At 33.2% G+C, this 27407-nt stretch overlaps 1 protein-coding gene across 33 annotated transcripts in view; it reads right to left on the bottom strand.

Annotated features, from left to right (window-relative positions):
* Nucleotides 1-27407, bottom strand: part of Trdn (triadin) — a 374084-nt gene that overhangs the window by 144418 nt on the left and 202259 nt on the right. For 27 of the 33 annotated variants that reach the window (XR_012448649.1, XR_012448653.1, XR_012448655.1 and 24 more), the window contains 4 exons: nucleotides 14129-14182; nucleotides 7304-7333; nucleotides 2995-3024; nucleotides 2098-2115 (listed from right to left, as the gene is read on the bottom strand). Coding sequence is in view for 30 of the 33 variants with exons in the window: in XM_074075307.1 (XP_073931408.1) it covers nucleotides 2098-2115; nucleotides 2995-3024; nucleotides 7304-7333; nucleotides 14129-14182 (132 nt within the window). In the remaining 3 variants the exon portion in view is untranslated. The remainder of the gene's footprint in view (nucleotides 1-2097; nucleotides 2116-2994; nucleotides 3025-7303; nucleotides 7334-14128; nucleotides 14183-27407) is intronic. The other 6 variants (XM_074075286.1, XM_074075288.1, XM_074075292.1 and 3 more) reach the window with 5 other exon arrangements.

Genomic DNA, 27407 nt, shown 5'->3' with positions numbered 1-27407 from the left:
AAATGTTATGTAAGAGAAGACACTTTAGAGTGTCCATTATGTGGAATACTGCAGGATATAATTATTGAATTACCTTAATAAATATGTTACTTTATCATTACATCCCACAGGTACTGTCAAGTTATGCCCATGATTGATTTCTGAGTTGTTGGGTTTTTTATATTTTATTTTGAAAAAAGTTGTAGAGTACACAATGTAATTTACAAAATATACATGCATTCTTTTTCCGTTTCCTTTACCATGATATTCATTTATTTATTTACTTATTTATTTATTTATTGGTGGTACTGAGAATTGAACTCAGCCTCATGATTGCTAGGCAAACACTGTACCACTTGAACCACATCCCCAGCCATTTTGGTTATAGTTTATTTTTTTCAGATAAGGTCTTGCTTTTGTTTGGGTGGCCTTGGACCATGATCCTCCTACTTCTGTCTCCTCACAAGTAGCTGTGATTTCAGGTTGTGTACCACCGTGCTAGGCAATGACTAATTTTAAACTGAAAAAAAGATCAATGGTTTAAGTCATGCTAACTAGAAAAGGAGAAGCAAAATATATACAGTTAAGAAGAGAGTGGTGGAGGGGGTGAATTCAAATATATTTGATGCATTGTAAGAACCTTTGTAAATGCCACAATGTACCCCCACCCAGCACAACAATAAAGAAAAAAAAAGAGTACATAAGTCAATGAGAAAATCATGAACATAATAAAACCCAAATCAAATAAATTCAAAGACACAAGGATAACAATAATGGCAAGTCTGGATGACAAATCAGAGCAGACAAGTTAACTTGAAAAGAATTAATAGTTGTTTTGAAGAGAAAGTTTTCTCTTCCCAATTAGTGCCCAAGTCACGATCCATGGACCTTCTCCAGGAGGGGAGCACCTGGGTTGTAAAGAATTCTTGGGAAGTCATGTTTATTTATTAAATAATCCAATGCCCTGAAGATTGTCAAGGAGTTGCAGTGTGTCTGCAGGAACTTTTAAATCATATACACTGCAATAAAGCGAGGGCCTAAGGTCATATATATATATATATATATATATATATAATTTAATAGTATTTTTCAAATCTCCAGTTGTCCTCTGGTTTTTTTCTGCTGGTGCAATGGTTTATGGAGTGGTTTCCATATCCCTGTGTCAGAACTCATCAACAACTGTGCACACTCATAAATCTGGGGCTGAATGAACACATACTTCTCTATAGATAAATTGCTCCCTCTGGCTGGGTTGTAGAGTAATTTCATCATTTTTTTTTTCTACAGGACATTTTAGAGCATTTTTTATGACCTAGAAGGCCTCAGTTTTCTAACTTTCTGTGGGACCAAAGCACACATAAACATTTTGAAAAATTGGTGTATATTTTAAAACATTTAAAAAATATTATTGGAATATTAAAAATCTCTACACTCCTAGAAGTGTGCAATTTTTAATAACTGAGTAGAGTGGTGTTTTAGTTCACATTTGTTAAATATATCATATTTTCTTCAGAAGAGAGCATATATTTGCAAAACACACAACATAAAGTCATGGAGCTTTACTGAAGCAAATTGCTAGGAAACAGCTTTAACAGTGTCAAAGCAATGGTGTACAATGCCCACGATATGGGTTGCAAGCAATGTTCTTATGTGGAGCTCACAGTGCCTATAGGGAGAAAGTCATGCTACATACAAAATACATATCAAGTGAACATATCAAAATATTTATGGATTACAAGAAGAAAGATAATAGAAAAGAAGTTGGAAAACTAACATTGATAAACTGAATTCTAAGAAATAAGAACTAATTAGACTACAAGTATAAGATCATTTGGGTTAATGGAACACAGTTGCCTATTTTTTTATGAGACTCTGGGTAGTATTATTAAATGCTTGCACAAGTTGGAAAGGGAGCTCTAAGAATGTTCGCTGTACTTTGCAGGCTACTCATACATCCAGGTTTTGTAGTCTTCATTCTAACAAAAACTCAACAGAATCCACATGCATAAAACCTAGAAAAGGGAGATTCAAAACTGCAGGTCTAACTACAGCAGCAGACCAATAATAGTAGTAAAGAGAAACAGTGTACACAAATAGACTTGGCATGCATTTCCTTACTTTTTCCCTTGGGCTGTTCTGTTGAAAGAAATAGAAACAGAAAACTATTGTTCTTACAATCTTTAAATGTTAGATTTACTGTCAACACATTGATCTGACTGCAGTTTTTCCAAGCTCCCTCCATATCTTTTCCATTTAAATTTCACAATGAATCTTGTTTTAAGGTCTCACCAATGATCACAGATAGTTCCATAATTTGTTTGAAAAACATTATTCAACAAATGAATTAACCTAGAAATACACTGCTTAACTTTTAAATTATTTACATTTGGTAGTTGTCTTAAAGACATGTGAATAAACACATTTTATACATAAACCTACGTGAACAAGGCCAGAAGGCAAAGAAGTGTACTTGCCAAGTGGATTATGACTCTACTTCAGACTAAAAGCACCTTCTCAATTCCTAACTGATGTTGCTATTTCCAAAATTAATTAAATGTATACTTTCTATTAAAATAAATGCTTGATGCTTTACATTGTTCAATTTCTTGTAAAGCAAACATTTCTTTGAAAATAATTATTGTGAAAATAAGGTAAATATACACAGTATTTATTTACTATTGTTCTATGTATGTTTTTATAGTTACAATTATGATTGTTATTTTGCAGGACTGGGGATTGAACCCAGGGTCGCAAGTGTTATATCCCTAAACTACATAAAGCTCAGCCCCTCTATTTTTTTTATCATTGCCTAACATTTCTCCTGGCAGTATTTTCATACAAGAACTCTCTCTCTAACTCTCTCTCTCTTTCTCTCTCTCTCTCTCTCTCTCTCTCTCTCTCTAAACCCTCCCTCTATTCTACAAATTACAGAAATAGAATGATTAATCTTTTAATAAAAATGCTCTTTTTAGAGTTAACCAAATACAAGATAGAAAAAGGGAGTACTTTTATTACCTTCTGCAGGTTTTTTTGTCTTCTTGGAATCTGGAAATACAAAGATAAATTATAGTTAAAACGGATAGGATAAATCAACAACTGAGTAGTTCACAACAAAATTTCCATAATCACTGAAAAAAATTCCACAGAATGAATTGACTATCTGAGATATTTCTAAAATATAAAGCCTGTTTTGTAAAGAATCAGTATTACACTGAGGCAGGAGTTGATAAACTTTTTAAAGTATAAGATATAGAAAGAAAACATTCACATAATTTGCATAGAAACTTCATAGTACTTTTAAATAAAAATTTTACCTTATTAAATAAAAAGTTAACTTGAGCAAATACATGGTTTCTTTCTATAAATATGAGTTTGAGTCCATGAAGTTAGCTTGTAGCTTCATTTGTTCAATGCATTGTGTTGTCTTTGACTAATGCATATTGGTACAGATATGCAATGGAAAATAAATATGTTGGTATTCCTTAGGGCTCCTTATGAATAAACAAATTTATTCATTAACTTATTATTTCACTCATTCATTAGTTTATTTATTTTGTGGTACTAGAGATTGAATCCAGGGCCTCACACATGCTAGGCAAGTGCTCTACTACTTGACCTATGTCCCTAGTCCATAAATACATTATATTTATAACTGGTATGTATATAATTTTTTTGTGCAGTACTGGGGCTTGAACTCAGGGCCTACACCTTGGGCCATTCCACCAACCCTTTATTTTGTGATGGGTTTTTTCGAGCTAGGTTCTCATGAACTACTTGCCCAGGCTGATTTAAAACCATGATCCTCCTGATCTCTGCCTCCTAAGTAGCTAGGATTACAGGCTTGAGCCACCAACACACAGCATCTATTCTATTTTTGATACAGAAGCATTTGACCTAGATTTGAGAAATCTAATAGTTTCTGTTATTGAAGCCATAAACTTCCTGTCCTTATCACTTGCAAGAAGTTTTTTATCTTATTCATTTTAGAATGGAAGCACCTTAGTTTAGATTTTTGCTTAGAATACTATTTCTTATTTTCTTTGTCTTTTTATCTCTTCTGCGAGAAAAATTTGAAGATCTGTATTTTGCAGTATGGGCTCCACCACTAGAGCCATGCCTCCAGCCTTTTTTGTTTATACTTGGTTTCTGAGATAGGATCTTGCTAAGTTTGCCCAGGCTGGCCTGGAACTTGTGTTTCTTTGCCTCTGCCTACCATGTATCTGGGATTACAAGAGTTCACCACCACACCTAGCTGATATTATTTATTACTGAAATTAGAAGTACTATAATGTACTATGGATTGATGTTTGCAAAAGACAGATGAATTGTTTGGGGGCTGGCTTTAGAACTTAGAAGGGTAGACATTCATTAATAATTAATAAATTAAGGGATTTACATTTCTTACAGTGTGTGTCAGTATCACAACTTTACTTCCATGATGAAGTAATGAACTTAAAATATTTTAGAATGACAGTATATTTTTGTCTATTCACCAATGACAGTTAGTCAACAAAGATTTTTTTATTAAAAATGATAACCAATCACACTGGTAGTAGTGTGGTAAAAGTGACAGTATATTCACAGAGAATTATAAGCTGGAAACACATTTTAGAAAGGCAACCCGTGACATAATCCAGGTTAGTAATCCATGGTAATAAACACTGGCATGCTTTTTGATGAAGTAATTTCATTTTTAGGAACCTAAAGAGAAAATGAAAAATCATTAAAATATAGGAAGGAAGATACTTTTCCATGACATTGTTTATATCTCAAAACAATAGAGATATTAAGCATGCCTTCTGAACAATAAGGGGTTGTTGAAGAATTTGTGCTATACCCAATAATAGAAAAATGCATAGCCATTAAAATGATGCTTCTGCAAATTATGTCAACTCTGGGAAAATATTAGCTAAATAAGTAGAAGCTGGCATGTGGTAGGTGTGGAAATCTCAATATGATATGCGTATGTATGGAATGATGGTTATTATCAATCTATCTTCCTTCCTCCTAATAATTCAAATCAACAATATATCATATTGGTTATCAATTGTATGGAACATAAGAATAAAACATAATATGAAATTGGGGTCAGATGGATGATAGTACTAACTGAGATAAAGTAAAACATTTCATAAAATAGAAATGCAAAAAGTAACAAGCCATGATCTGACCAAGTAGGTCTTTAAAATATTGAAAGAATGGGAAGTTAAAATAAAATTTACTTAAAATGTAACCATAAAAACGTATGTGCTCATTAGGAGCCAACAGCTCAACAGACTTATACAAGAAAGAAACTGAGCAACTGAAAAATATGGAGCATGGAAAGATCACATACTGACCCTGAAAGGCAATTAGTATTACCATTAATATTCATACAATTAAACTTCATTATGTCCTCTCAGCACTCTTTGCTGAAACAGCTAAAAATAATGTAAAGGTTTATTTGGGGAATATACTTCCCTTAATCTGCCCATTAATGTGATCAAGACTTTTATTAAAATCATTGAAGTCCCCAGTTCTTGTGTTTTTTAACACAGTGATGTGCTCATAGTCTGTTCACTCCATCACTCACACGTCTTTAGCAATGTATTGGGTATAGTCTATTAAGTTTATGGTGATGCAATTAGAACATGAAATACTAATTCATATTGAAGGGAAAATTAACTCCTTGGTAATTTACTAATGTTGGTAATGAAGTACCCATTTTTTTGTGGAAAATGCCTGATATAATATTTTTCTTCAATTATAGTGCCAGATATTTCTCTGTTTTTCAGCCTGATTCCTCCTTAAGTCTCAATTCTGAAGTCATAGAAGTAGGGAATAATTTTCACATGTGTCCAATTCTACTTGTACTCCTTGAAAGAAACAGTATATCTTGTCTGTCTAGTTCTTAGTTAACTTCTGTCTTTCAGAACATAAAGTGGAATTCTTAGAGTTCTACTGCCAAATAATTCATTAGTGAAACTGAGTTAGCTAGATCTGCTACTCCAAGAAGCAGGGGTGATCATATACACCTATTATGAAACAGTCAATAGTCGGTTACAAGTTCTCAAATCTAGAAAGCTTAAAGGAATGTACCTCCCAATGATGATGATGATGATGATGATAAACAATAATAACAAATTTAATATCATTCCTTGCCTAGGATGTGAGACAATGACTGCAAATTCATAATTATTATTAAAAATAATTAATCTGCCATATGTTAGCATAAATAGCATACTTTTACGACAAATACATTTTACATTATAAAGAAAATGATGAGATGAGCAATTATTAATACCTTTGTGAGTCTCATTAATAACTGGCTTAATTAGAAGACACTTAGATTTGCACACCTGCTTAAGTATTTAGTCTTTTGCAATATCAAATATCATTTATCTTCTGAAAAAACATTAATGTGAGACTGAAAGTGAAAAAGGCAAATGGTGATTACGTATTTTTTATAAAAATAAGTTTGACTTTAAATAATCTTGGAAAGTATCTCAGGGACCCTGTGGAATCATGACCACTTTTTTGTAAAAAACTCTGATTTTGGAGGTTATTGCCCTAATTGACATGCAAAGTTAGTGAGACAAATGTAAGGTCACAAATGGCACTGGGAGATTTCAACTTGAGGACTAGAGGCTGTTAATGAAGATTAGTTTTTCTAATTATTTTAGAAAGGATTAAATAAAACTAAAATGTATAGAGAACAAAATTTTAGGGTCAAAGAAAAACTTGAGGTTGAAACTCATATAAATTTCAATCTTGACGTCACCAAGGACATTTTTTTACATGTTTTATGGTTGTTTGGTCACAGACACTAGATCTCTTGAATTCCATAGAAAAACTTCTGCCCAAACTTTTATAAATATTACATACTGATTGTGAACAATTTCTCAAAAGTGAAATGAAGTGTATAAGCCAGGAAAAAGAGAACAAAAAGTCCTAGAGGTATTAACAATGGAAGGAATATGAATACAAACCTTAAAGCGGTGAATTTGTAATTTGATTACTGTTGATATAGGAGAATGATGTCTATGGGTTTGTATTTTAAATTTTTAATATTTTCTGAAATATGAAACTGACAGAATAGGGGCTTAGGATTTGGACAGGTAAGCTTTATCCCTTATGTCTTGAGAAAGACTAAAAATTTTTTTTAAAAATCATCTCATTCTTTTGTGTGAAGTGAGATAGAAAAAGCACATTTAAGACAAATTTATGCACATAATAGATCCAGTTATCCAAAGGGAATATAGGAAGGAGAGCAGTCTAAACCTAACTCTGAATATTGGCAAATTGTTTCAACAAAAGACACAGTGGGATTTTGTATAAAACATACCTTCCTTCTTTTCATCCTTTTTAGCTGCTGCTGAAGTAAAGGAAAGAAAACAGTGGTAAAACTTGATTATTCCTTAAAATACTCTTCAAAATATAAAAATGAATTCCATGAATTCATAAACAAAGCAGTCACCTGTGCACTAATTAATCCACCCATATTTTAATAACAGTATAACCTGAAAGTATTATTGCATATGAATGTTTGTTAATATTCATAAGCATATAGCAAAAACTGAATAAAAGATATATAGAAAAGAAGTCAAATTATAAGTACATATCTAATATAAGTTCATTTTAAGTTTTAACTTTTTGTATATGAGAAATCCACATTTACTACTAACAGTCACAAAGCATAGACTATGACTGGATCTTTAAAAAACAAATGTAATATTCCTCAAAATATCTACACCTAGCTTCTAAAGGATACTATACCAGTCTACATTTGCATTTATAATAAGAGTATACTAAATGACCTCAGACATTTAGAAAGGGGAAATAAATATCCCACCCTTCATTTTTTTTGCAAATTTAAGCCATCTTCTCAAAGAGAAAAAGGCACAGAACACTTCAATCACCTTTGCATTCTTATTTCTTCTGTGGGAGCATTCCTCTAATACAGGTCATGATTCTGGATCCAGGTGATTGCCTACATATGTTATTGGATGCATTTGGAGATGTGCTCTGTAGTGTGGGTTATCCCTAGTAAGATGCCTTGGTTCTATTCAGACGTAATTCAGAAGCCAAACTCTTCTGTGTTAGGCCATATTACCGTACACATCCCCACACAGTAACCCCACCTGATTGGGACCACACACACGTTTGGGCCCACTTGGGACTATTCTGCATGTTTACTCTATAGTGTAACTGCCAAGAACTTTCAAGTACATGCTTTCATTTAATTTTCACAACAGCCTTGGAATAAAGGTAGCCTTGAGCAAGAAACTGCCCCACAGATGTTGTAATGATTTGCAAATGTCCACCCAGAGGATAGGCAACAAAGTTGAGTATAAAAATTAGGAACAAAAGACAGAAGGGAAGATAGCATATTTTTTTATTTTCTAAACATTATGCTGAGCCATTAAAAAAGTAAATTTAAAAATAAATCAGTCCCACTCTGTGACATTTTTTTCTTTTTAACTGATAAAATGCAAAATGTAGAATAATTATATTAATGATTTTAAGTTAAAACTTGTCTATTTAAATGATATGAGTACAACTAAAATGATTTCAGTCACAAGGTATAATTTCAGCAAGTTCTGTGAGTTTTAATCAATACATTTGTTTGTGATTAGTCTTTTCTTTATAAATAAATTTCTTTTAAAAAACCTTCATAATTGTCGAAATCACCCAACAAGTGATTTTGGCTATACAATTTATAGATAATTCACATTTCCCTGAAGTTTTTACAATAAGGAAAGTTGTGAAATGGTTTTGTCCTTTTAGATCGTACAATGGTTTGCTTTATTTATTTTCCTTCTATAATTATCTTAGAATATTTCCCATAATTTAGTTCATATCCTCTCCAAAGTAAGCTTGATTAGACAGTAATTGTGGAGGACATTTTGAAGAAAGACAAAATAAAACAAAACTTAATTAGAAATAAAAATTCCCATGGCCCCAGTCAGTATGCAGCACTGTACCCTAAATTTTTGCACTGAGAATAAACCCACTTCTTAACAGTGATGTGACAAATGCCTTGGGTAATGCCAGAAAGAGGGCTGAGAATACAAGTGCATTTAGTTAAACCCTTGTGTCTTATGAATTCTAAAGAGAAGAAAGTCCCTGAAACATAAATTCTTCAAGAATTAGCAAAATCTTTTTGTAGGTGCATCAAAATCCTGAATTTCTACAATAACCAAGGAAGAACAGTCTATACATACCCATGTTCAGATGCAGGCATACAATGCACATATGCACATTTCCTGTTTCCCATTTTTATACTGTGTCAGTTTTAGTTGCAACTTTACAGCAACAATGGAAAAGGGTTCAATGTAGGAATGTGAACTATGATAACTGACACCGGCCTTTTGTTCTTTCCTGAAACCTTAGATGGATGGTTTTATTCATTGCCATCTGGAAATCCATGTGATCTGTCAAGCTGGATTTTATGCCCAGAAGCTAGTCAAAACCAAGGCGGTGTGACCCAGCTGTTTCCGGAATGATTTTGGGACTTCAGTTCCCTGTGTCCCACTGCTGGCCCTTAATTCAGCCTGACTGATTCTAAGGTACTTAGAAGGTTGGATGACCCATGAATTTTCTGAGTAGGCAGTCAATAACTGGGCTCTTGGCTTCCATATTCTAGAGAGTATACAATGGTTAATATTTTAATTTTTGTTGTCAGTCTATCCTCTTTCTATAGAATTTGGGGAAGATTTATTGTTTGCTGTAAGGATTCTAGAAGAAAAAAGTTACTGAAAAATGCTAACATAAAGTGTATGTAACCCCTTTACTAAACTGAGTTCCAGTATGTCTCTGTCCTTTCTCAGGTATTTTAATCTCAAAAGGTGTATGCCAAGCAATTGCTGATAAATTATTTTAAAAGTTTCTTATTTCTCTCTTTCCTTTCTTTGTTTTTGTTGGGGGTTGGGGGAAGCATAGATGGTTAAGACAGAAGAATGTCACTGTGTAGCTCAGGTTGGCCTGAAGTCATGATCCTCCCATGTGCCGGAATGACAGGCACGTACACCATACCCAGCTTCTCTGTACATTCTGATTTGTGTCTATATTCCATTTCCTCAACATAATTTATTATATAGTCCTATGGGCTGGATTGATATCCTACCAAAATTCTAACTGGCAACAGAAAAATCACTACCTGGATTACTCTCCATCAATTCAACATTGAGCTACCAAAAGTAAATCATTTTTTTCCTTTAAGTTACTTTCTTCTGCAGAGACTACTAGTTATGATGGTCAACATCCATTTCACGAAGGCTCTCAAGCTTAGTACCATTTTTCCTCTTTCCTTTGTTTGTGAAATATTCCATCAAATATCATTTTTTCCAAGTGATCATCATAAACTGGGAACGAATGGCTCATGTCTGTAATCCTACCTGCTCCAGAGACTAACATCAGGAAGATCAAGGTTCCAGGTCAGCATAGGCAAAAAGCTCATGAGACTCCATCTTAACAGAAAATGCTATATGTGGTGGTATGTGCCTGTCACCTCAGCCACAGTGGGAGATATAAATAGGAGGATTGTGGTCTAGGCCTGCCAGGGCAAAAACTGAGACCTTGTGTCAAAATAACAGAGTAAATGGCTGTAAGCGTGGCTCAGGCAGTAGAGTGCCTGCCTAGCAAGTGTGAGGCCCTGTTTCAAAAGTCTTGCCTTTTCCAAAGAAAGTGATCATCATATTTTCACTTCTTATGCCACTGTCACTATTCTAACTGAGCTCATTGTCTCATGTTTCATAGCAGCAGCAGCCTTTTAGAGTTATTATTGCTCCCTTTTTATATTTAATGAGGCTATCTACCCATAAGCAATACTTCTCAACCAGTCCAAATCCTAGTCATGATCAAAACCCAAGTCTAGTCATCCCTCATTCAGAAGAAATCCTTTAATGACCACCACTTACGGAAAACCACTTTGTCATAAATCATATAGCATTTAGTGATTCTGTAATTCTTCTTAGTACTATATATCTTACTTATATTATTACTTCAATTTTTAATATCTCTAAACCACAATGTCACACAGTATAGTGACATATGTCATAAACTCCTCAGTGCCTTAAAACTTTGTGAAAATATTTTTTAACATTATTATTCTAAAATTATATTATTATTCTAAAAATTATACTTCTAAAAAGCATGCTGAATCTTAATTACAATTAAATCCATATGTATAAGCACATATTTATGTAAAACTAGATTTTAAATATTTCTTATTATAAAGGTAAAAAACAACTGAATAAACAAATATAATCTAACCTGTTACCACACTAAAAAACCATCATTATCAATTTGGTACTTCAGAAACATTAGTTTGCTATAGCATTATTGTCAATTCTGACTAAGAAGTTCTGTCTCAATGTGAAGTACTTGAATATATTCATTATTTCTATATTTCTGTGCATAATTTAATTATGTACCTACAATGTTTTAAATACATCTCTAAAAATTGTAGAAGTTATGCAATGACACAAATTTCATTTATTCTTGCTTTGGTATGTCACTGTCAGTTTCTTGAACACTCACAAATGGTGTCTAACTATTGCCTTGTTAACTATACTTAACCATCTTTCATCTACCCTCCTACAAGGATAGTTCTAACAAGACTTTTTGAGACTCAAGTTACTATTCGCTAATAATTAATCCTTTTTTCCAGAAGAATAAGTTCAGAGGCTGCCTTGTCCACTGTAGTTGGAATGTTAAAAACGAAGAGTCCATACCTTTGAGCTCAAATAAAATTTCCATATATCTCTTCAATTTCCTCCCCTTGAACTCTCTAATATGAGACTGAAGTAAAGCTAATCCCTGCCTTGAGTCACAGTTCCACATCTGTGCCATAGTTTTCAGAAGTTTCAGTCAAAACAGTAAAGGCCTAAGGTGATTGTAATTTTATGAGAAAATCTCTATGTATGTACACAGAGCAATGATTCTTTTAACTAGTAGTTAATACCCTGAGGAATGTACTCTGATTTGCATTTTCTTGTATATTTGCTCTGCTTTTCTTCCTCCTACAATATTTGTTACATTCCATACCAGAACTTTCCAAAAGAAGTAGTTTTATTGAACTAGTAATCAACATGAAAACTTAAAACTGGTAACATAGCTCCTAACCATTGTAGCATATATTGTTCATCAATAACATTTTAGTCAGATGCAATACATTCAGTCGTATATCACATATGCTAATGAGTCTGCTACAAAGGCCTTCTATCCGGAAACAACTGTACCACTGCCTAAATACATCTCTTTTATTGCTCAATATTGTATAATCTAGCATAGGAAAGAAGATAAAGATCTCTGATGAATATTTCATCTTTTATTTTTTAAATGTGTTCTCTGTTTTCATAGGTGAAAAGGGCAGAACATTGTGCCCTTTTCTTGTTTTCATCAGATTATACCTCATGGTTTGAGAATAAATGACTTTTGATGTCCCAAAGATATGTAAGTGATGAAACTAATTTTCTTAATAGTTCATAAGAACTAGAATAATTACTTTGTTAGTCATAGCTGGAACCCAGTTCTTGTAAGTTTGGATATTTATGGAGAAACAAAATTATTTATGAAGAAATGATAGCACTCCAACTCATTTTTCTTAATTTTTAAAATGTTTTTCTTTTCTAAATTTTATCTTTTTAAAAAAATTTTTAATTTTTTCACAGTGTACTGAGGTACATTGTGACATTTACAAAAGCTATTACAATATATCATAGTTGAATTCACCTCCTCCATCATTCTCACTAGCTGAGTCCATAACACGAACTCTGAATGTAACTTTGTGTTATGTTTGTGGAGGAATGAATATGGAAGACCATTGCCTATGGGAGGAACAAAAACTACACCCACAAGAGTTTTTTAATGAAACCACTCTCCCCAGCCATGGGGAAAACGTTTGGCTCCTAGAAACTCTATTATTGGGAATTACTGTATCTCCCATCCAAAAGGCCAATTCTCCATCCCAGTAGGGGACTTGATCTGCTTGGAACAAAAGTTTTACAATGACGATACTCAGGAGACTCAGTGGTGGGGGGCTCTCAATCACAGGGAGCCCCAGCCTCACCCTCTGGCTAACTTCCCTACAATAGCCTGGAATAGTCTCAATCTGAGTAGTTGTTGTGTACAAATTAATGACAAGATAAAAAAGCTTGCCCATGTCCCTGTGCAGACCTGGAAGAGGTAGAGCCCCAGTGATCTATCTGGGGCTAGTTCTCAATCCTAGGTGGGTTCAAGGCATTTTAGGGGCAATGTTATTTATCTTAGGAGCATGCCTGATATTACCCTGATTAATCCCTCAGCACCGTGGTCTTCATCAAGATGATGCTCTTTAACCCAGAAGTGGGTCTGAGCATCAAACGGGGGAATGTGGCAGGAAGGCAGGGAGGGGGAAGGGAGATCAATGAGTGCTACAGTGAAACATAGGAAAACCAGAGTTGGGGACTGTTACCTGGAGACCAGAGAAGGTTCACCTTGCCCCAGAGGCTAAAACAGCCAATAAAATAACGTGATTATGTATGGGACAAGCTGTATCCTCCCCCATTTCTGTAACCTGCTCTAAACAGTATATAAGGAAAGCCCCCTTTGTTCTCAGGGCTCAGCCTTTGGACTCCAGTCTACTAAGTTGCTGCCAGCTTGCTTAATAAACTTGCTTCCTGAAAGCTTTGGTGCCCTCTCAGTCTCTGTCTGAGCCCTCCTGCAACAATCCCCCTCCCCTCTTCCCTGGAAAAATTTCAACAGGTCTCATTTTTCCATTTACATACATAACAACTAATTTTTCTAAGATGACACAAATTATAAAGTACAACCAGAAGACATTGGAAAATGTATACATTCTTTTACATCTAAATCTATTTTTAAAATCTATCTGTGGCTTGTTTGGGGAAATACAAGTAAAATGTCAATGACTGAAACTTGGAGACAAGATATTAATTCTTGGTTTCTTCAGCAGCTCGTCTGCAAATTTGGCTTTACTCTAAGTAATGATTGCTTCAATTACTAAATAAACACTTGCAATGTGCATCTTCCTAGAACAACACATTTTCTGAAATAACCCAGCAGATGGTGCTATTCTGCAATAAACAGCTTTGGCTTTTGTCAATAAAGTGCTATAGAATAAGAAAAAAAAATAGCAATAGAATTTTGAAAGCATTTTATTGCTTACCTTGTGCTGCAACTTTTGTAGTTCCTTGTTTGGCTTCAGGAGCTTTTCCTGGCTCTTGGAGAAAAAAGATAAATTACCACGGGGTATTGTTTCAAAAAATGTATGTAACTAAATAAAAATGAAGGGGAACATTACAAAAATAAACCAAAAACATGTAAAGCATTGTTTTGGCACTCAGAATTTTTGTTGAGAAAGTTATTAAGAGAATTGCACATAATGAGGCTTAATGAAACAAAAATTATTGAAATAAATTGTGATATAACATAAAGATTATGAACACCATTTTATCTCATTGTTATATGATAATGGAATATCATTTTGCACCTGATTTTGAAAATTATTTCTGTATTATGAGCCCTTTGAAATGAATGGGGCATTTAGACACAAAAGTAGTCCATTGAAAGTCACTGACTGACTAATATAAGAATAAAGCCCAGAACAACAAATTTCAAGTGAGAGTCTTTAAAGATGTCATTACCTATATTGCAGTGAAACCCATCACTGTTAGTGTGGCCCTAGGCAACAATATATACTTTGAGAGAATGCGCAAGTTTCATTTCCAATCTTTTTTCCCTCTTGTATTAAATTTCTTTCTTTTTTTTTACTGCTGCTTTTTTCTCCTTTAATCAGAATTTTCACTTATAGAAATACTGACACAAAAAGCATATAATTAACATGTAGATATATTTAACTATTTGCAATAAAAATAAAGGTGAAATAAAGATTTCAAAGCTCAATGATTCATTTTCATTTTATTTAGCATGGCTCATGTTTGTCATTACTCAGTTTTCAACATCAGAATTATTTAACAATGTGGGAAGAAAGATTTCTTCCTTTGTTTTAAGATATTCATCTACTTTCATTCATCACATACATATTTAAAACCAATATGTGCAGTAATTAAGCTAGCTGTAAATGTAGCCGTTTATATATATATATATATATGTATATACATATATATATATATACATGTATTCCATCTTCCATTTGATATCACTCTAAAAACTGCAATACCAGTTAGAGTTACAAGACAACATTTTCTTAGAATAATCTGGCAAAGCATTGTAAGTTAAAACATCATGTTTTCTGGACAAACAAAAGAGCTTCAATTTCTAATACACGCTTTACCTTTCATTGAAGAAATAACTCATTCAAATCATAACATTTGTTATGAAACTGTTAATTCTTCCTTTTGTTTTTATATAGAAGAAATATTGTTTAAGCTACATGTACGACATTATTGTAGTTATTCTTCAGGCAAACTATATTTTGCCAAAATTTAACTCAATCTTGCTAAGATCTATTTATAACTAATTTCCACTTTTTTCTGAAGGAAATTCCATGCCAACAAACATGCTAGTACTATTATTTTTGAGCCTTGAAAAGAGGGTTCCAATTAATAACTAGTCCATATTTACACACAGGTATTGGATTCTTAATAGATTTCTCTGTATAGCTCTATCCACACACCTGGTATGCACTTATTAAATATATGATAACTAAGAAAAAAATGGATGGAAGGAAGAAAAGAATATACTTAAAAGATCACTAAAATAACCTTATAATTTCAGATGTTTTACTCCTAGATCCCAATTTATCAAAGAATTATAGAGTATTTCATAGTTAAATTAAGGAAAAAGGATTTGAAATATCAATTGGTTAAGTATCAAATTTTTTGCAACTGATTTTCATCCTATCTTCTTCTTCTACTTTATGTTTTCTTAAGTGACCAATCCTAAACAACCCTAAAACATGTAAGATTTGATTGAACCACCAAGTACACACAATGGTGAATCATGGAGTGCTTCTTTTCGGCCTTATTACTTCTCTTCGGTCAGTTGTTTTCTGCCTCAATGGTAGGGTTCAGAGACTTGCTCCGGGCTGCTCAGTATTCTCCATTTGAAAATTCCAACAGACTGATCATCCCTCAACAAGGTCACATATTCAATAACCTTAACCTGTCCTCTGTTTGGCCGTGGGCACATGGAATGGGTATGTTTCAGGGCTTATTACAGGCTCTTCTTTGGTGCTCTGCTTCAGTTCCCTCCCTGAACCTTCCTTGCCTCTGCTTCCCATCCCCAGAAGCACACCAGTTAATAATGCACAAGGATACATTGAAGATGCTGTTCCTAGGTGATAATGTATTTTAAAGAGAACCTTCTTATTGTCTACCCATAAAGGAATGATTCAAATGGACATATACCTGGGGATCATAGAAGTAACATGTTGTTGGTCCCTCATAATTCCATCTAATTGTTGTTTTTAAGTTAATTTATATTAATTCACAAACTATTACATGAACCACATCTAGGGAGAAATTGATAGTTTAAAACCAAATGCCTAGTCAACAATCTGCCAACTTGTATCCACTCAACAATGGCATCAGCCTCAAAGCTATTGAGGGCACACGCAGAGATGATCACATTTGACATCTGCTTGTGCACAGCATTTCATTTTTCAAAACCACAGGACTTTAAGGAAAGATTCAATCCCGAGACCACAGATGCACAACATAAGAAAGCCAAACCGTTATAAGTAAAAACATTAAATCGAGACACAAATTTTCATTACAGATACATTTTCTGCATCCTTTTGAAAGAAAGTAACTAGAGAAAATTCAAAACATATATAAAAATAAGAAAAAATAGTCTAATGAGACCCTAGTTCCCAATATCCACTTAAAAGTTACCAATGGAGGGCGTGAATTAAAGTACCATATATTTGACACATTGTAACAACCTTTGTAAATGCCACACTGTACCCCCACCCAGCATAACAATAAAATAAAATAAAAATACATTTAAAAAATAAAGTTACCAAGTGTTGGCTAATTTTATTTCCCATGTACTATCCTCACAAATACACCTCAATGAAAAATTTGAGGGTTGGGTGCAGTGGTTCACACCTATAACCTCAGCTACATAGGAAACAGAGATTGGGAGGATTGGGATTAGAGATCAATCTAGGTTAAAAAAAAAAGCAAAACACCAATCTCAATCAATAAACCAGATTTAGTAGCATGTGTCTGTAATCCAAGATAGGCTGGAGGTCATAGATATCTGAAGGCTGTCTAATAAAGACATGAGACCTTGGCTAAAAAGTAACCATATAGCAAAATGGGCTGGAGGCATGACTCAAGTGGCAGAGAGCAAGTACAAGGCTGTGATTTCAATTCCAGAACCAACAAGAAAATGTTTTTGAAATAATTTTGTTATCTTGTTATTAGTTTTTATTTGATAGTTTTCTAGTTATATTTTGGAAATAAAGTACAGTGATTGAAATAAAAGTGGATGACCCTAATATGATTCAAATAAATATTATAATATTTGAATTTGAGAATTCAAATTGATAAATAATATTTTATGCTGTAAAATCAAGTAGCATGGACCTAAATTAAAATGTCAGCATAACTCATTTGGGAGTGCTTTAGTAGGAAATAATTTAGTAAGTTAGTATTCCTAGGGTTCTGAAACATATATAAATCTATCATGATGAATGAGATAAGTCAAATGTTTCAATTTGTTTGGATTCTGTGGGCATGGATGAGTTTAATTTACAAAATTAAAAAACTGAGACTACGAATGTTTTGCTAAGTTATCAGTTTTTGCATGCAGGTATAAACTCCAGTCTAATAACATGACAGTTTTATCTATAGGATGCTGTTTATATTTTGACTTTACTTAATGTGAGATGTGTGTTCCTTGAGCTTAAAAGTGTAGTCTTCACATAACAAAACTTTAGCAGCAAATATACTAGCTCCAATCTTGACCTTTGTTTGGTTAATGGAAAACAAGCAGACATAGTATTGTAGAGAACATACTTAGCACTGAAGGGAAAAGTCACTGCATATATTATGTTTTTGCTTTTTAGAGTAAATTGGGAGAGATCAATTATTATTTCCAAAGTGACAATGAACTGTCCCTGAATAGCATGCAGATTCCTTCACTTCAGCAAATAACAGCAAAATATGTAACAAAGATACCATTGCAAAGAAAAACAATCGGATGGGAAGTTTAAGGATTGGTAGCAGGTGCGAAGGCAGGAAACGAGTACTGACTGATACCATAGTCTTCATTCTGGCCATTTCTCCATACCCAGCTCACTGAGCTTGACAATACATATTTCTGCTTCCAGGTGTAATTATATATAAATTTACTTACACAACTATCCCTTCTAACTAATCTAGAAAGTCCCTAAGATTACTAATTGTTACTTATTCAACTTCAGAATCCTAGCACCTAGCAAACTACAGGCAAAACTGTCTCTAATAAACATGTATTAAACTGACATATATGAAAGTACAATACAAAAGAAAAAGAAAAACCCAGTTGACCAGTTTGATATGAGACAAATTTGGGAATCTGTTTTGTGAGATGACACAAAGCTAAATAAACTCTTTTGGTTTTTGATCACCAATCATGTATTATGCAGGTTGTCTTTTAATTTAAAAATTTTGATTTTTAATAGAATATACTGTGACCCAGATTACATTTGAGAATTTTGAAGAATTTCACTATTTTCACTATTGGATGAAGTATGTCTTCAGGACTCAAATTATGAATTAAAATCCTTTTATTAGTTTTCAAGAAAGAAATATTTTTCAAAAGTGGTCTGTTAGTTCTGCAATATACAAGACATGCAGATTGATATTAGGTAAGAAAAAATATCTGGAAAATCTTGGTTTACTCAAACCAAGAGAGAAATTGGTTCAGCAACAGATAAAAGTTAAATCGTCAATAAAAAGCCTTTTTGATCCATCACCATGTCACATCTTTTATTTTAAAATATTTTAGAAACTAATAATAACTTTCTGGTAATCCAATGAGCTGTTCAGTCAAGCTCTAAATTATTGTTTTCTAGAATTATAAAACCAGTATTACTTTTAGATGTAGATATTTCCAAAATAGGGATAGGATAAAACTTAAGCTAAAAGTTGCTGTTTACAAGCTCTTAGGGTAAGCTTCTTGTACTTACTGCTTGAGGAAAGCATATTTCAAGGATATTACTTAATTTCCGTATGATAATTACTCTGTTGAGATGAAATTAATCATGAACAGCCTTTGGCCATCCTGTCTGACCAAAGGGTCTGAAGCATGAAAGAAGGGAATATCTGCTGCCAAACATGCAAATTGCCAAAGGTACGCAAGGCAAAAATATTAATAATTTATCAAAATAATCTGTTATTACTAGAGGTTAAAACTCTAAATAAGTTAGCAGCATTATTTACAATAGGTAGCATAATTTAGATAGATTTATTTTTCCTCAGAAAATCTTCACTTCATTAAACAAAATATTTTGTTTCAAAAAGCTAAATATCCTTTAATTTAATAGGTTAATGTTAATGGTTAATTCAGAAAAAATGACTATTCAATGTCTTTAAATGATCCCTTTATTTTGTTAATCTTTAAGAAATCAGATTCTAAGTTTTTCCACTGAAATTATTCTAAGTATTTCTGAAGAAATAAAGAGCTTTGTTGCTTCAACTAAATGTAAGTCAAAATCTACCTATAGTTTCTATAGGTAGTACCAATGTTTCCAAATATTATTTGGAGACAATTAAGCATGAGAAAACATAAAATGATTTAAGAACACCAATGAGAATGACATGTATTTCTCACTTATGGCATTGTCTAGCTCAGTCTGGATACAATGTGTGAGGATGACTAGTTTCTTAAGCAATTAACAATTTAGCATTTAGAATTAAAGACCAAAGTACTAATGTACTTAAATAATGAAAAGAATAAAATTTTTGTAATAAAAAGGCAAGTTAAGAATGAGACAGATCATTTGGACTTTTAGACTTCAAAATATTTTACATAATTAAGAGGAAGACAGATTATTTTGACTAAGGGGAAGAAACATAATGTAATACAGGTAATAAAATGACAGAATGGAATACTACAGAATGGTGTGAAGTCCTGCTCCTCTTAGAGTGTCTTATGTATCTGTCTAAAGTCAGGAGACAATAACTCAATGTTTCTTCCTACCTTTGATAGTAGTTTTCTAAAATCAATGATTATGCATACAGGTAAAAATATTTGAAGAGTTTACTTACATATTGTTTGGATGACAAATTCCTTTGTTTGTTTTTGTGGTAGTAGCAATTAAACTTGGGTCTCTGTACATCCTAGAAAAAACTGTGCCATTTAACCCACTCTTTAAGCCCTTTGGCTCTTTGTTTTTGAGACAGGGCTTGCTTAACTTTTGCCTTTGCTGTACTTGAATCTCCATCCTCCTCTTTGCCTTCCAACTAGTTGGGATAAGAGTCTTGTGCCACCACACTAGGTCTTGATTATTTTTCTTTTATTGGCACTTACCTTGGTAATTATTCCCTTTTCTTTGACAATATTTTAAAAATAAACACTCTGCCCAGCAAGCTGGACTGACTTCCTTAGGTATGCATACACTTCTTAGAACAATTTGGAATAAAGTAGAAATTTGAATTATACACTGAGTTTTCAGTAGAAATATGACTCTTTACAAAAAATAAATGTCAACATGACTTGGAAAAAATGTCACATTCCTCATATAAGTAATTTTCTTGGCTAGGACTCTAAGATTGATTTGGGCTCCTTAAGATAAATAAAGTCAAAGGTTTAATTTTCAAAATAAGCCATTTTATCATATATAAATCTCTTTCTCTTTCTCTCTCTCTCTCTTTCACACACACACACACACACACACACACACACACACACATACACACACACACCAGAATTTCTGGCTGTTCAGCCATATTTTCAGTTAGCTTCAGTGGTAAAAATCAAATGAAGTTCTGTTGGTAGATGCACTAATTCACAACCTACACATAGGATAAGTTTCCTCATTAAAAAGTATGGTACAACAGCATAATCTAAATTCAGGAAAACTGTCCTTATTGTTCCAACATTAGTAAACAGCATGCTTGAATAACACCATTCTCTTTTTCACTTTTATAGAAAATAGTAAGCAGCAGTTTTATCTCATTATCCCATTTGCAAATGTTGTAAACAAACAGAATTTTAAGTCTAAATGTAGTCCTATGAAAGTATAGAACTGTGAAAGGAAAGACTGGATTTATTCCTACCTGTATTCTCAAATCTCTAACACAGTTCTTGGCACTGAGCAGACATCTAGTAAATGTTCTTGCATGAATAAATGAATAATGATTAAGAGGGAAGGTGTTTGAAAAATCATGTTATATGCCTGAAAATTCTAAATCAAATGGGTAGCAATTATCCTCACAAATTACTCAGACTTCCTGAGTCTTTTTTTCTCTACAACTCTGCAGATGTCAAAATCTGAAGATGCTATAATCAGATTCAAAGAGAATTTAAGTTTCTTTAAAAGTCTTAAGTTTTTAAAAATGCAGATTTATTTCAGTGATATTAGAATCATTTCCATCAAAACCGAATCCTTCTTAGAAAATCCTAAAACAGATATGAGGAAGAACTCAGATGATTTTTGAAGAAAATACTTTCTACTACACTTAATCTTCAGGACAAACAGGTACTTTAGGGATTGAAAAATATGAAATTCGATTTTAAATAGAAAATACTTCTCTCAATAATATATGAGGTTTGTCAGTCACTCTTCTGTGTTTATTATACCAGTGCTTATTGGCAATAAGGCACTATATTACTTAAATATATGAATTAGTTCTACCCCCTGTTTAGTTAGGAGCACTACATGAAAAATGCTAAATAAAGTGGGTGGTCATGTGAGCTTTAGTGGTCAGCAATTTTTCAAATAGGCAAACCATAAGATTTGATGGAGAGATAGGGTATAGAGCAACAAAAGGGCAAAATATAGGGAGCTGCAAAGTAAATGAATGGTAATGTATTCTTTTTGAATAATGAATCAGTCCTGCAGGGACAGAAAAGTCAAATTTGTTAATAAGTTAAAAACTGTTAAATAACCAGGAAGCCATTGGCCAGCCCCTGTCTTCATACTGTGACTCCCATGTAATGGACAGCAAGCTAATTTACTATAAACAGACTGAAACCTAACTCAAGACCATGTTTTTTATAAGGGACAGCTGAGTTATAGGGATCTCAAGCAGTTGAGCTTCAGCCAATCACAGACAACCAATGATCAGACTATATCCATATAAGGCAAAAGCCTAGCTATAACCAATCTAGCTCTCTCTGTATCTCACTTCCACAGTTGCTCACTGTCCATATTGCTGGATGAAATTCTCTGAAAGTCTTTCAGTTTTGAGTGCTGCCTGATTCAGGAATCAATTTTTACTCAAACTCTTCATTTTAATTTGCCCAAAGTTGCTTTTAAAACACAATTTTTTTTAAGGAAATGATATGAACTATTTACAGGAAAAAAAAGTTTTGAGATTTGCTTGATATGCATACAGGAAGAGATAAAAGCCTCTATATTCAGATAAAGCAGGTTTGAGACCTAACAAACAACCTGGCTTTAACATAATGTAATTAAAGTTTATAGTACATGTTAAGTTTGAAACAATGGTACAATTTCAAGTGAAAATACTGAGCAGACATTTAGGGAAATGAATAGTCTCTGAAGAAATATGGAGATTCTAAACTCATCCACATGGAGGTGTAAATTAAAATTATGAGAGTGAATAATTTTTCAAAGCAACAAATAAACAAGTTTTCATGTTAACACCCCATCAAGAAATATATTAATTATATATAAGAGCAATCCAAATGCTTATTTCAATAAGATCAGAAAAAAGTAAGTTTTAAAAATGAGGGAATATGGCTAAAGATGGTTTGGGGGAAAGAATGAGGATAGAAAGAAGCCACTCACTAGGGGCTTAACAATGTGGGTGATGATATAATGGATACAGAGAATAGATGACTTGACATATGAAAGAGGGCACTAGGAAAATAGAATCTAAAGTAACCTCAAGGAAGCAGGAAGGTCAAGCAAAAGCTTTTCTCAAAGCTTGGAGATTCCTGTTTTGTTTCAAGAGAGCAAAAAAATACTTAATGAAGACAAAAGCATTGAGAAATCCAGGATGTGGGAAGACAAGGTAACAAGGTTCTTCTGGGAAGAACATGAGAAAAGGCACAGAAGGGAGTACAGGGAGGGATGCTATCTGCCTGGAGAAAAAAGGCACCTCTGCATCTGGAAAACAAAATCCCCTTATTGAAATGTCAGAAATGCATAGCTGTTTCCCAGTATGGATAGTATTGTGATCCATGATGACAGGATACAGAGCACAGGGAAGAAGTGCAAATTAAAAATAGATTCATTGAATCTGTTATTATATTGTTAGCCTTTTGAGGTGTTGTATTTCCTTGCTTTCTTCTCCCCATGTTTCTACAAGGTGTCATGCTCCTGTTATTGAGTGGCTATTTGGGGGTTTTAATAGCCAGTATCTATCCTTTGACTCAATTACTGTATTATGACTGGCTTATTCTTTAGCTAAGTTGATGTGCTATTTCTATTCCCTGACCTGGAGGAATAAATTAGTATTAACAAATTCACTGACTCAATGCTGGACCAGTTATTTACACAATATGTAGAGAGCCCCTTGGTGATATTATTTATAGGCAGTAGAGACTGGGAGGGGTATGGAAATAGTCAAGCTGTCCCACTACTGATAAATGGATTAAAGAAAATGTGGTATTTATACACAACGGAGTTTTACTCAGCCACAAAGCATGAAACTTTGTCATGGATAGTAAATGGATGGAACTGGAGAACATCATCTTAAACAAAGTTAGCCAGGCTCAGAAAGCCAAAAGCCACATGTTCTCTCTCATATGTGGATTATAGAGCTAAAACAAATGCAGCATACTATTAGGCACAGGTCACACTAAGGTGAGGTTGTGCACGGGAGGGATAGAGCAAGGGAAGGAAACTAAAAACTTGAATGTGGTTTATGTGCACTCTGTACAGGAATGAATATAGAAATCTTAAATTCGCTGGGACCACCATAGGAAGAGTACTAGGGAGGAGTGAAGAGGACTAGAGGAGATGAACTGATTGAGGTTGTAATACATACATGTATGGAAACATCACAAGGAAACTCCCTGTGTAGTCATCTTTATCTCAAACTAGCAAAAATATCATGTTTTTCTTTTCATCTTTTATCTTTTACAAAGTTGGAGAACAGGAGGGCAGAACAGATCCTGCAGGGACGGGGGAACGTGGTGGGGAAGAGGGTGTAAGAGTAGGAGGATGACTATGGAGCAAATAATGTATACACATGTATGTGAATGGAAAAAAATGATACTTGTTAAAACTGTTCCAGGAATTGGGGGAGGGAGGATAAAGGAGAGCAGTGGAGGGGTGAATTCAAGTATGATATATTTGATGCATTTTAAAAACCTTTGTAAATGCCACAATGCACCCCCACCCAGCACAATAAAGAAAAAAATTAAAATAAAAATAGATTCAGCAAAACTGAAAATGGAATTTTGCTAAATAAAATAAAAACAATTTTAAAGTCAGAGAAAGGGATTAAAAAAAGCAAAAAAAAGTGCTAAAAAGGAGACTTGAAAAAATGTAGGCAAGATAAACAAAACAATCAGGCAATGAAAGATTGGCAGCTGAGGAGATAAAAATAAGTAAAGATGCTTCATATTCAAATTACAGAAAATGATTCAGGTTTTATAATATGGGAAATTGTGTTTTTATACCTTGCCTATATGTATTCTGATGCTACATCAAGGTTATATGGCAACCTTTCTTTCTCAAATAAAAGATGATCAATTATCAAGTCATTAATAGACTTTTAATGAAAACAGAGAAACAATATTTGATTTTTTCTGTTTTCCTGATTTTAGGATCTCAGTCTAATTATTGGACTTTTATCAATTAAAAGAAAAATTATTTCCAAAAAATTGCAGTTAATTTTTAAAGCTATGTAATATGACCAATGCCACATAGTTGAGGATCTTTCCCCAAACTAGTACTTATATGTATGCAATTATTTTGTAAACATGTAAGTTATTTTATATGCTGTGTGTTGTATCTGGGATGTATGAAAGAATATAGATTTCTTATTTAGGATGAAATATCACTGCATGACTTATTCAGGTATCAAGCCATATTTATCCCTAATTACAGAGACCTTTCACTTTTTATAATGTGTAATTAACTTTAGCAGACGTTTTTGTCAAGGCTCTATGAGTCCAAATGCGTTGTCAGTACACACACTGACAATCTAGATAAATAAACAGGCTTCTAAATGTTGACTTGCTTTTAAGGGTGTTCTACTACCTCATTACTTCCTTTCCATGAAGATTGGAGGGAAGTATGAAACCCTAGGAAACTGTAGTCTGCAGTGTCAGGCCTATAGACTTAAACTTGAATATGTATTTAACTGGCAGCTTAGGGATTCTCTTAAAAGCAAAGTGACAAGGTTGAGCTACTGAGAAATAACATTGCTTTTGAAGCCCACATTTTCATATATTAGAACAAATGAACCAATTTCTCTGGAGGACCACCCAGGGAAGTATAATAGTGAATTTAACATCTTATAACTTTGAATATTCAAAATCCATGCTTATATGAGCAAATAAGGAAGTTAATATTCAATTACTGGAGCAGTGTGCACAAAAGCATTTAGAAAGTGAGTGAATGTTAGTACACTGAAACATTTTCCCACATACATTGGTAAAGGCAAGATATTAATCTTCTTCTAACAAATAGCTTTACTTCTAACAAATGCGGCTTCCAACCAGCACATTTCTGGCATCCCACAGATAGTCTAGATTCCAAATGACCCATTAAAAGTAGCAGGAATTTTATAAATATGAAATATAAAAGATTGAAAACTAAAACTTCTGAAAATTCATTTAAAAATAAAACACTCAAGTGAAGTCTTCGAGTGACTTTAACATTGATAAATCTGAAAAGCAAACACAGTCAGTTTCTTTACCACATGTGAAGATGGAGAAGGCTAAAAGTAGAGATACAGGTGTGGTTGCCATAACAGATTCTGTGACCAAAGTCTTAATGATTGTTATATATCTCTCGTGTGGATACACATGATATAGCATACAGATATTTATGGTTGACAAACCATAAGATGTTCTTAACCAAAGGAGAGATGTGCCTTTTACCAATGACTTCATACTGATGATAATCCTCGAGTATCTAAATCAAGATTTGAGGGACTGCAGCCAAAGAAAAATCATTTGATTATTTATTCCAAAAGGATATCTTATAACTTGAAAGATAATCAGAAGTTTAAGGATGGCACTTCAACTTGTGCTGGAATGTTTTATAGTACCTATTTGATTTGTTTTGAGATCAAACTTGATTCTACATCAATACCTAGAATATGTCTACTCAAATTTACATGAATTGCATTGTTTACTCATCCTTCATTTAGTAAAGCGTCTATAAAACTAGATAAGAACAAATACAAGTTAAAATTTTAGTCAAAAGATTGTAAAACCAAATAAAAAGTCAAAATAGAATATGTGACCAAAAAAATCAAAATTTATAAACATTCTGAATGTCATATTCAATAAAAATAGATTTTACAAACATCAAGACAATATGACATTGAATTCTAGAAAGTATTCTCAAATATACTAAAAGTCTTCTCTAAATGGTTATGTATTTGAATAAAACTTTAAATTTGTATGCATGAGGTCTCCAAAGTCTTTTGCAAGAATTTCATCACTCAAGCTTCATCCTAACCTTATAAAATAGGCAGGTAAATCTGGATTAAACTACAAGTGTTTCGATTCCTTATCCAGTATGCTGTCAATATAACAATAACATCATTATTTTCCTGCAGTTTTAGACTATACTTATATTACACACCCTGTTATTATATTTCTATTATATGTGTAAAGAAGAATAGATATAATTACTAAATGGCTTAATATGATTCATTTGATAATCATTCATAAGCATAGACAAATCTTTCAACATAAATGGCTCTGCCTTTTAAAAACTAATAATAATGGCAAGATTAACAGCTAATTTCTTTCTTTTTTTTTTTTTTGGTGGTATTGGCAATTGAATTGCTAACTTTTAGACTGGCCTCATACCATAATCCTCTGTGTCTGCTTCCTGAGTATTGGGATTATAGATATGTACCACCAATAACAGCTAATTTCTACAGAGTAAATTTACAGAAAATCCTACCTTGTTTGACTTAAACAAAAAAGAAATACATCATTTCACATAACAACATAGAAAGTTCCAATGTTGAAGTTCTCCAAGGTTGATTAATCCAGGAGGCAAAAACTGTTTTTAAGAGCTGTTAGTTGTCAGGTAATTGTAGCAATTCCAAGCAACACAAAAGGTACATTTTTAATTAAATAAGGCAAGCTAAGGATATCAAAACAGATTC

The sequence above is a fragment of the Castor canadensis genome, chromosome 1 (assembly GCF_047511655.1).
Source record: "Castor canadensis chromosome 1, mCasCan1.hap1v2, whole genome shotgun sequence".
NCBI classification, from domain to species: Eukaryota; Metazoa; Chordata; class Mammalia; order Rodentia; family Castoridae; genus Castor; species Castor canadensis.
Note: the sequence above shows the minus strand (reverse complement) of the source record. Positions and strands in the feature narration are given on the sequence as shown.